This window comes from Lissotriton vulgaris, chromosome 2_1 (assembly GCF_964263255.1).
Source record: "Lissotriton vulgaris chromosome 2_1, aLisVul1.2, whole genome shotgun sequence".
In the NCBI taxonomy this organism is placed as follows: Eukaryota; Metazoa; Chordata; class Amphibia; order Caudata; family Salamandridae; genus Lissotriton; species Lissotriton vulgaris.
Window position 1 is genome coordinate 1,581,408,251 of NC_141687.1, and position 12,216 is coordinate 1,581,420,466.

At 40.7% G+C, this 12,216-nt stretch overlaps 1 protein-coding gene across 1 annotated transcript in view; it reads right to left on the reverse strand.

The window, feature by feature from the left end:
* LOC147732932 (von Willebrand factor D and EGF domain-containing protein-like) overlaps nucleotides 1-12,216 on the reverse strand; it is a 1,979,930-nt gene that overhangs the window by 673,000 nt on the left and 1,294,714 nt on the right. Inside the window, exon 16 of the mRNA XM_086955141.1 lies at nucleotides 7,795-7,909. Within this exon, the coding sequence (XP_086811267.1) occupies nucleotides 7,795-7,909 (115 nt within the window). The remainder of the gene's footprint in view (nucleotides 1-7,794; nucleotides 7,910-12,216) is intronic.

A 12,216-nucleotide genomic window follows, 5' to 3' on the forward strand; every position in this document is an offset into this window, starting at 1 on the left:
CATTTTTTTTATATAATTTTTTTCTTTTGCGCTCTGGGTGCGCGCTCCGGGAAGCTTTCAGCTAAGCTCTCCGGTAAGCTTTTCCGTGAGCTCACCTGAAAGCGCACCCAGAGCACTACTGTCGTTCGTGAAAAAAAATATGAATGAAAAGTTAATAATAATGCAAAACATTTCGTACCATACAAATAAAATTTGTTTTTTTTAATAAGGAAAATGATTATGCATTTCTGTAAAAGTTTGATGACGTCACTTCGGCGGGCAACGTAAGTGCCCTCGGAAGCGCCTACGTTCCCGGCGCGTAAACGCACGCAAAAGCGCCTACGATCGCGCCACGTTTGCGCCCCGGAAGCGCCTACGATCACGCTGCGTAAACGCACCCGGAAGTGCTCCGGAGCGCGCAGCGTAAACGCGCCGGGTCATGTGACCCTAAAATAACACTTTTCATTGGTTGCTAACAGTTTTTTTTACAATGAATGAAATCCCCACCCATTTCCTTCACTTCTTCTTTCACTTTTGTGACTGAAAGACCTGCCTTTTTGCTCTTGCATATTTCTTGGTTAATCATGGCTGCCAGACCATCCAGCAGTGAAGATGAGCCTGAATTCATCGATGAAGAGCCTCCTCAACCAAAGGTGAAAGAGCATTTCATATGGAAATTTTTTAAGTTTCCAGCAGACCAGAAAAAGGTGAATGCACCAAAAGTGGAGTGCAGGATCTGCAAACAGGTCCTGTCACGGGGTAACCCCCCAAAAAAGTACTCTTTTGGGAACTTTACCATGATCCGACATGTGGAGAGGAGGCACCCCCAGAATTTTGCCCGGGAAAGTGTCAGGGCTCTGGCACAAGAGGTTCCCAGAGATGGGGCCTCTACATCAACCGGAGGAGCAACTTCTTCTGGGAGAGGGCAATCGCAGGAGCAGGTGCCAAACATACAACCTGCATTTAACCATGGGGTCGTCAGATGCAGATACTGCAATCAACTCCTCACCTATGGGGAGCAAAGTGTCCTGCTCATGGTTCGAGCATTGGAGAACCATCGCTGCCCTTCCCACCCCTAATTTTTTTGTTTTCTTTTTGCTCCTGTGAGCAGTTTCCATTCCCTGTTTTTGTTCCTGTTCAGTTAAAAGAAGAAAACCAAAAGTTCTTTTCAGAACTACCTCCAATTCTCATCAAAGAGCTATATTCTTAAAAAAAATGAAGAGTAAGTGAAATATAGTGCATTGATAATTGAAAGGAGAATGAGTAAGAAAGAACAGAAAGGTATGAGAGGTGAAAGGAAGTGAAGTAGGAGGAATGAAAGAAGGTGAGTGTTAGAAAAGAAAGTTATGACACATTGAATAAACTGGAGGCCTCATTTCTGAAAAGTGACGCATCGCTACGTGAAAACAGCGATGCGTCACTTTTCTGGACGCACTCCTTATGACATTCCAGATATGTCATATTTAATATATGACTAATCAATTCGCAAGGAGTTACAGATATGTCAGTATTTCTGACGTATCTGTAAACACAAAAGTAACGCATTGCTGGAGTGCGTCACAAAAGTGACGCAACTCCAGTAATGTGTCCTTTCACATGGAAAAAGCACCATGTGAAAGGTTTGCTGTGAAGCAGGCGCAAGATTTTGACGCAACAGCATCCTAAAAGTGACGCACTGCGTCATTATTACCAAGCTTTTTGCGGGGGAACACCCCCTCTGCATGCATTATACCTGACGCTATTTTTAAAAAGTGACGCATCTAGGTACATGGGTCACTTTTTAAAACTCTGCGCCACATTATATCTGCATCAGGTATAATGTATGCAGAGGGGGCAATCCCTCGCAAAAAGCTTGGTAATAACGACGTACTGAAATCTATGAGATTTCTCTGCGTCACTTTTAGGATGCTGTTGCGTCAAAATCTTGCGCCTGCCTCGCGTCACTTTCATGTTTACAGATATGTCAGAAATACTGACGTATCTGTAACTCCTTGCAACATGATTCGTCATACATTAAATATGACACATCTGGAATGTCATAAGGAGTGCGCACAGAAAAGTGACGCATCGCACCAGCAGTGTAAAAAAATGTGCCTCGTTGCACTATATTTAAAGGACGCAACAGCATCCTAAAAGTGACGCAGTGAAATCTCAAAGATTTCACTGCGTCGCTATTACAAAGCTTTTTGCGGGGGAACACCCCCTCTGCATGCATTATACCTCACGCAGATATAATGTGGCGCTTGATTTTAAAAAGTGACCCATCTACCTAGATACGTCACTTTTTAAATATAACGCAACGAGGCACATTTTTTTACACCACTGGTGCGATGCGTCACTTTTCTGTGCGCACTCCTTATGACATTCCAAGTAACGCATTGCTGGAGTGCGTCACAAAAGTGACGCAACTCCAGTAATGTGTCCTTTCACATGGAAAAAGCACCATGTGAAAGGTCTTGCGTCAGTCTAACACCTGCTGTAAAGCAGGCGCAAGATTTTGACGCAACAGCATCCTAAAAGTGACGCAGTGAAATCTCAAAGATTTCACTGCGTCGCTATTACAAAGCTTTTTGCGGGAGATCACCCCCTCTGCATGCATTATACCTGACGCTATTTTTAAAAAGTGACGCATCTAGGTACATGGGTCACTTTTTAAAACTCTGCGCCACATTATATCTGCGTCAGGTATAATGTATGCAGAGGGGGCATTCCCCCGCAAAAAGCTTGGTAATAACGATGTACTGAAATCTATGAGATTTCTCTGCGTCACTTTTAGGATGCTGTTGCGTCAAAATCTTGCGCCTGCCTCGCGTCACTTTTATGTTTACAGATATGTCAGAAATACTGATGTATCTGTAACTCCTTGCAACATGATTTGTCATACATTAAATATGACACATCTGGAATGTCATAAGGAGTGCGCACAGAAAAGTTACGCATCGCACCAGCAGTGTAAAAAAATGTGCCTCGTTGCACTATATTTAAAAAGTGACGCATCTAGATAGATGCGTCACTTTTTAAATATTGCGTAACAATGCGCATTTTTTTACACCGCTGGTGCGTCACAAAAATTGACGCACAGGCGGCGCAAAACTGGCAGCGCAAGGCCTTCATAAATATGGTCCTGGATTTTCCCTGTGCTTCGCCGGTGCGCGTACCATGCGCTTCCCCCGCGCAAAACGGAAAAAAAAAAAAAAAATGTAATGCCCCGCAGGACCCTATTTTAGCCCCCACATCAAACCTAGGGGGTCAGAGGGGGTCTACTCTTCCTCCTTATGGTCATTTGCCCCTTTTTTTTTCAAACCCCTTGTGTCTCGATTTTACCGAGACACAAGATGGCGGCCGCTCCAGACTGTTTAGAATGTTTACAGACACCCAAGAGCCAATCAGCTTCCTGCGCGCAAGTCGCGTGTCGCGCCTGGAGCGCACTCCGGTGCGCGCACCGGAGAGCGCCTATAGATATATATATTTTTTTGAACCTAAATTACTCAAAATCCACTGCAGCACATATCTTGAGACATAGCAAAGGCACATCGGGCTACCAGTCCCTTCAATTTTGCCAAGTTTGCTGGAAATCCATTCAGCCGTTCGGGCTAAAAGTGAAATCGACCGCCCTATGGAAATTAACATGGGGAAAACGCGTTTTGGGACCCCCCTTTTATCTCGGCCCCCGCTTGACGTATCCCCCCCAAACTTTCAAGGAAGGACCGGAGCTCGACGAGGCCATTTTCAGGAAATTTTCAAGCAGATTCGTCAACCGGTGCCAAAGTTATTCCAAATAGAATTTTGAGATTTAACATTGAAAAAAATCCTAACTATAACTACCTACTGGCGACCGCCAGTAGGTAATATATATATATATATATATATATATATATATATATATACACACACATATATATATAATTAATTATAAACAGAACTACAAATTTACATGCGAAGGAAAAATGGTTGGAACTAGGAAATTTACGAATTCCTACAGCGGCTACTCACTATCTATACCTTAATTGACATATCCCCCTGCACCAGTGCACCAACCATCACCCGATTTAACTACCTTTATAGCCTTCGATTTGTTGTTTACAGCAGTCAAACTCCCTCATCCGGCCACTGTCTTGAATGTGACTGCCTCCATGATCTCCAAAATACTGGGTGCACGTGTGGACCGGGTGCTGTGGACTAAAACATACTACTCTGTAAGGCGGCGGAGGGCTCGGCAAGGAAGATCAAAGCTGCATGTTTCCTGTCAGTCTGCCTATGGCACCTCACGTGTGTTTACTGTGGGGCAGAGGCCTTTCCAGAAAAGCAGGCAGGACGCCGCCTCCCGGTTCCACGAGAGGCTGCTGGCGATAGCCTTGTGGAACTGGGAGGACACAAGCTGTTGTGATCTCATGTTAGCTGCAAAAGTCAGAGATCAGTTTACGTTCTGGAAAATATTAGCTCAGGGGAGCAAAGGGAACAAGGCGATTACTGATCACTTTTTAGACCCCTACACATGGCACAGACACTTTTCTAGCCTTTATGCTGCACCAGACGTGTCCGCTACAGACTTGCATGTTCTTAATGAAGAGCCCCAGTTGACAGCACAAACTGTACCTCAGCAATTTAGTTTAGAGGATACCGCTCAAGCTATACCTACTATTAAATTAGCAAAGGCGCCCAGCCCAGATAAGATCCCTGGCGAACTTTTGAAATATGCTCCAGACGGGTGGGTCCGTATGCGAATCAACTATGCAATGCAATAACCAGGGGAGAGCCCATACCAGAATCCTGGAAGGGGGCTGAGGTAGCCCCACTTATAAAAAAGGGCAAAAGGCAATAGGGAGGAGCCAGCCATCTACAGGCCTAAAAGCCTGATAGATATTATCCAAAAGGTGTTTGCTAAACACATCTTGGCTAAGTTAAACAATTGGATGATAGATGAAAACATACTCTCACCCTGCAAGGCTGGCTTCAGACAGAAAATAAGCACAATCGATCAAGTCTTCAGACTTTTAAGCATAACCTGGAAGTATACTAAGCTAAAACAGGGACTTTTATATGTGGCTTACATTGATTTGAAAGCAGCTTTTGATTCTATTCCAAGAGATCTCTTATGGAATTCTTTACAGGACCATGGAGTGCCAGACAAAATTTTAAATCAAATTATAAGACTACATAATAGAGACTATGCCAAGCTACCATGGGGTGCAGGAGGGGAATTAACAAATGAAATTCCGATCTGTTTTTAATATTTGTCAATGATATGGTTGAGCAACTGCAATTAGCCTCGCATGATACACCTAAACTTGGAGGCACTCATATCTGTGCCCTTACATTTGCGGACGATACAATTCAATTGTTCCAAACACCTAGGGTTTACAAAATCTATTCAATAGCCTTAATAACTATTGCAATAATAAAACAAACCAAATACATGGCTATTAAACCACACAAACACTTCCAAAAAAGATTAACTATGAATGGGGTGCCCCTGGAGTCTGTTTCCAACTTTGTATACCAAGGTGTTACACAAGATTCAAAGCTCTCATGGAAGCCACAAATAGATAAGTCAAAAATATGTTTTATGCAAAACTCTATTTCCAATGTGAAGAAACAATACATGACTGTGTCAAAGGCCATCACTCCTGCTCTGTAAGTTTATAAATTAAGAGCCCAGTATGCCACACTCTATGGATCTGAGCTATGGGGTGGTGAAAATCTCCAACCTCTAACTGTAGGTGATAATAACATCTTGAGAATGAGCATGTGTCTCCCCAAAAACACCCCAATGATCCCACTTACATACAACATTGGGATAAAAAGGCTGGAACATCTTGCTGTTTGGAGGTTATTGGCATATTGGGTCAGAATTTGGACAACTGTGAAATTAGAGACCAACAGACAGACCCTGAATGAGTTATTAAATATGGATGTACATGTTACTTTTCCTTGGCTGACCCATATTCGAAAAGGGCTCAGTGATTTAGGTCTAAACAGCTATTGGGTAAATACGAGCCTGCTGATTCCTGAATTAAAGAGAGAGATCAAGTATATTTTTGGGAAATTTATCTTGCACAAAGTCACTTTAAACCCCGAGTCAGGGAGACTCACTACCCAATTCTTGTCTTTTAAAATGACCCAAAGCTTCGAGCCCTTCCTAGATGAAATTGAACCGCAACTAGCAAAGAAACTCTATATGAAATTCAGATACGAGATACTTCAGTTAAATGTCTTTACAGTTAAATGGGCAAAGCCTCAACTGAAAATAAGGGGTTCCAAATGTACATTATGCTCATTAGGTGCAAATGAAGATATCGGACATGTTTTATTCTTCTGTACAGCCTATGTAACCCCCAGACGTAAATGGATTAAGCCATTGTGTGAAAGGTTGAATACCAGAAGATATTTATAGATGGTCAGAATATTAAAAACATATAGCTCCCAACTTATTGTATTAGGTATCAGCAAATTCTTAACGGCCGCCAGTTACATAAGGAAAAAGAAAGGGCAAAATGTTTACATTCTTTTAATGTACACACACTATACACATTGCTGCACTGATTGCTCGCTTATCCAATAATTGAAATAATGGTACAGCATATGTTGAGATAAAGGAAAATAGTATGAACATTTTTATTGTGAACTAGGCTAGGACTTAATTATTTTACCTTCATTTTTCATTAACGCGGGCGGAGGTATGGGCTAATTGAACAAGCATTTGCACTTTGTATCTACAACATTTCTAGTTGAATTATGATCTTTAGTACCATGTTGAAAATGGGAAATTCGAATTGTTTACATTTTTTGCACTTTAGTTTTTTTAAACTATTCTTGTGCTAGGTAGAATATTATTACAATGTTTTTAAAGATGTGTTTAAATTGCTTTAATGATTCTTTGACTCAAATAAAGAGATTTTGAATTGAATATTTAAAATGTATAGCATAAAATCTGTTAAGTATGGAAACATATAAAAAATAACCGTAAGCCTCCTTCTGTTGCTGGACAGGTTGTTCCTATAAAACTCAACCAAGACACAACAAATATGGGAGCATATTTACAAGAAAGTGCTGCAACGTGGCACCGCAAGTGCTTTGGCTGCACAATGCTGCAGCACTTTCAAAACACAGGAATGTGACATATTTACAATAATATTTTAATTCCTGTGCTTTTCCCTGCATTGGTGCACAAACACCTGCCATGCGCCGGTGCAGGCACCCTGTGCACTATGGTGCAAGAATGTCTGTGTCATGAGGAGATTGTTTTTTTTGCAGCAAGGGGCTCCTTCCTGCACAAAAACATTCACTAGAGGCGTTTTCCTCTTTCAATGCGTGCTGTTGATTGTAGCATGCATTGAAAGAGGAAAAAAAGAGGAGAAATTACAACTTTTCTCCTCATTGCGCCTCGCTACACCAGAGTGGTGTAGCATTCTGTTGCATTTTCAGGTATACCATTCCTCATAAATCTGGAAATGTATTTGGTTCCATGGATGTTGCGTGGGAACACCCACCGCAACACCCATGGAATAACCCTTTCACGCAAAGTGATGCGTGTAAAGGGGCCGTATTTACAAGGACAGGAAAAGTCATGCAGGATGGATTTTCCTGTCCTTTTAAATACGTGGCAGTGAAATGCGCTGCTGGTGCACCACAAAAAGTGATGTACAGGTGGCATAAGGGGCTTGTATATATGCCCCTTGCTGTTTGCCTGGACCATTCCAGACCATTCTTTATTCGGTTGCCATCATCATTTGTATGTTTGCAAAAGAACAAATGTGAAAGAAATCTGATTCTTAAGCAATACCCAATAAACCTCAATCGGAATTCAATTCTTACTTTGTTTAATAGACCATGTGAATCTGGAAATCATGGGTTCGCACAAGAGACATGGACTAGAAGGGCTTGATTCTCCTTCTCCGTAACACAACCCGTCTATCATGCATGCCTTTTCCTGTAACAAATCACACATAAAGGCGTTAATTTGGGATGAAGAATACACTCAAGTGTCCTACAGTTATGAAGAAAGACAATTTATACCTGTTAAAATAATAGTATTCTCCTATACAGAGAAGGTGAAAAATAATACTCACAGAGTCTCTGATTTTGCATTCTACTAGTGAATAATTCCTGGTTAGTTGATAGTCATCTCAAGGAAAGCTGCAGTGCTTTATTCAATTTTGGAATGCGAAAACATAGAAACGCACCTATACCTCATATTTTGAACAGAGCTTTACTACTTTCTGCTCAAAAGACAAACAATTTTATGTTTATCTCAGTATTTTATTTACTATTTTCCTTCGTTTTTTTGTTGAATCAGTTATATATTTTACACTGAGCATAAATACATGGTCAAATCATAACCCACATTTTTCAAAAACATATTTCAAATACACAAACAAAATAATTGTGCAACACACCAAAAGACATCACAAAAATCATACTTCTGTACAAAAATGGACAATACACATCAATTATCTACAAAGAATCTTCTTGCTACAAATGTCCCTTTGTTAGTAGAATAAAGATTTTTCTTTTTTTCTCCTATTAGTGGGTTTTAACCACAAGTCCTGAAAAAAAAGTAATTCTTTTATTGTAGAATTAATAAAAACCGTAACAATGTGAAGTACAATCTTGTTATAAATTTTTTTAGAAAAATATATTATTGTACAAATTTTAAAAACAGAAGTTGAATACAATTGTAAAAAAATGTGATACTATTAGCTTACAAAATTAATTCACTAATAGGAGAATCAGTTATTGAGAATCCTAAACATTCAAGGTGGTAATAACTCATTACAAACATTTTTGTTTGTTTTTTCGAAATTAGTGACATATTTAATCATTCGACAAATAAATTGTGGGTCTTCTGAGTCCATCACTTGTAGAATCGCTGAGCGACATGTACGGATTCCTTTTTCTTTACATTTTGCCTTTAGTAAGCTCTGGCGTTCACTATCCAGTGCAGAGCAAATGCAAATCAAGTGAATAAAGTCTTGTATAGCAGCGTCACATAGATCACACTCCTTGGGGCCCGGTTGCTTCCAGCCGGGTTGGTCGGCATTTGTTGGTAGTTTACCCATACGTAAGTTTAAATATTTTTGTTTAAGGTGTGCTGAAAAGGGGAGACCTAGATAGGTAGCAGTTGCCGGATTTTTATAAGATTGCAGTATCATCCAAGTGTGTGAGCATTGTCTCAGAGTTAATTTATCGTCAATCAGCGAATGCATGTTGGCTGCCTTTTTTACAACGTGCTTGAATAGGGGCGCAGGTAGCTTCTTTTGCCTTAGTGGTGCCAATTCTGTAATTTCCAAAGAGGAATTTAGATACTTTGCATACTGGGAACTATTATTCCTTTTTATGGCTTCCCAAATTGCAAGGTTGATTTCTAGCTCACAGTTCAACCAAATGCTATACCAAAATTTTACTGCCTCGTATTTTTTGTGCAATATTTGACTAGCAGGCTGAATTCCAACCGAACCTGTGCCGGTGAAGCGTCACATGGTAAGCCAAATACCCGTTTATACACTCTAGTTTGAATTTTATCCAAAAGCAGAGCGCTTCGTCCGCAGTGTACCACACTGCCATAAGCTATTGTTGGGAGTAGCTTGGCTTTGATGAGGAGAGGAGTGGACAATGGGCCCTTCAGCTGCTTAGATAAGCTACTGAATGTGTGTAATAGGGCTACTCATTTCTTCTCAATAGCATCAAAGTGCGTGGAAAAGGAGAGCCGTCTGTCCGCGTATATTCCCAGGTATTTATAGCTTTCCACTGAATCCAAATTCTTATTATCGAGTGTGAAATTCGTTGGTTTTATACGGCGATGGGTTATTGTCATGGCCTTTGTTTTTTTAATGTTTATTTCCATGAGATTCTGTCTGGTGTATTCGGCTAGCTCTTGAATAAGGCGTTGCAGTCCTATTTTAGTCTGACTAAGGAGAAAAACGTCGTCGGCATAGGAGAGGTGCGTGACTGGCAGCAGTCCTAGCCACGACTGACTTACTCAAAAGATAAACTTATGCTTCTTAAAACAAAACCCCCACAGGGCCATCCTCCATGTGCTATAGTGGAGCCTACCAACACCATGGGATCGTTTGGCTGCCAGACATGTAGATGGGTTAATAAATCCAAAGATGATTTAACATCAAGAAACTCCACTAATCTTGAGATATCTTGTATCTATTTAAACACACGATCACTACCCAAACATTCAATTGAACTCTGGGACACTCTATACCAACTGCAACCGGACCTAGTGTTCCTTACAGAGACCTGGCTTGACACCCACAGTACTCCGGATATCGCAACTGCACTCCCTATAGGGTATAACATTTTAAACCTTAACAGACCCAAAAAGAAGGGTGGAGGGGTAGCCTTGCTATTTAAAGAGAAGTTCACTTGTACCCAAGAAGCTCCCAAACAGGATAGCAAACATGAAGTAATGATTTACTCAATATCCCTAGGCTCCTATCTACTGATGGGAGGAGCTATCATTTATAACCCTCCAGGGAGCACAGCTAAATTTAGTACTCAACTCCTCTCTCAGATTCTTCCTACCTGTTTAAAGCACAAAAATATCTTAGTATTAGGAGACTTTAATGTACATTTTGAGTCATATAATAATCCGCTCACCAGGCATCTTGCAGATAATATGCAAATCCTACAACTAACACAACTAGTCAACCAGGACACACATAGAGCCGGTAACAGACTGGACCTGATATTTACAAATATCGAGACCACTATTATTAAAAGTATTACGCCTCTTACGTGGACTGATCACTATAGAATAGATTTTAATATTAGACTACCAATAAATAAAGTGAGACCAATGACACAGAAACCAATTACAACCAAAAACTGGAGCAAATTCTCATTGGAGAAGTTTCAACAGAATTTTCACTATACTAATTTAGGCTCCTCCACTGAACAAGAAATACACCAACTACAGAAAAGTATTGGTGAAGCACTTGAACATTGTTCAATAAACTCCACTAAAAATACAACTAGGCGAACGATGTCGGAAAAGTGGTATGGTCCACATCTCAAGGTACGCAAAAGAAAATGCACTACGCTGGAACATAAATGGAGATTAAGCAAAACCACGATTGATAGATCCATTTATAAAAAAGAACTGAAAGCCTATAACGCAGCTATTCGAAAGGCAAAAAAAGATCACAAATTTTAGAACACAAACATTCCTCTAAAGAACTTTTTAAAATAGTTAAAGAACTGTGCAACCCCCTTAGCCTTACAACACATTTGCCACCCTCACAGGAGGGATGTGATAAAATCAGCAATTACTTCTTTGATAAAATAGATACAATTTATTCTTCTTTCACCAGTAATGACCAGGAGTTGACTGAGCACAATGCTGATGCAGAGCCTCTCCCATTGGTCACCTGCTCTGCCTTTGGCCCTTTCTCAGAGGAAGAAGTAAATAAAGTCATGTCAGAAATTAAATCGGGCTCACCATTGGACCCTTGCCCACATCACATTTTTCTACAAATAATCCCCTTAATCGGTCCAATAGTGACGCAAGCATTAAATCAGTCAGTAGACCAAGTGGAATTTCCAGCTATCTGGAAGACAGCAGTAGTGACTCCCTTACTTAAAAAAGCTGGTATGGACATAAACAACCCTGCCAACTACCGGCCCATTTCGCAGTTGCCATACCTTTCAAAGGTATTGGAAAAATTAGTGAACAAACAGTTATCAAACTATCTGCAAACTAATGACCTGCTCGATGTCTCGCAGACAGGCTTCAGGTCGAACAACAGTACCGAGACAACTCTCTTGGCAGTACTGGAGGACATCAGAAGTCAGGTTGATGAAGGTAAAACGGTAGCCCTGATATTGTTAGATTCATCAGAGGCTTTTGATACTGTATCTCATAACCTCCTGATGCAAATGCTAGCTGCAAAAGGACTGCAGGGAAAAGCCCTGACCTGGTTGAATTCTTTCTTATCAGACAGATCACAATCTGTCTGATTAGGCAGCTACACCTCTACAACCTGTAAGATTAAGTATGGTGTACCAGAGGGGGCATCATTAAGTCCAACATTATTTAATGTTTATGTATCATCACTGGCCACTATCGGGAAAAAGTGGGGCGTTAACATCTGTTCATACTCCGATGATACACAACTAATGATCGCCTTAGATGGTGAAGAAGATCCCAAAAACAGACTGCTCAACTGCCTTTCTGAACTATCCAGATGGATGCATAATCACTGTCTGAAATTAAATGCCGATAAATCG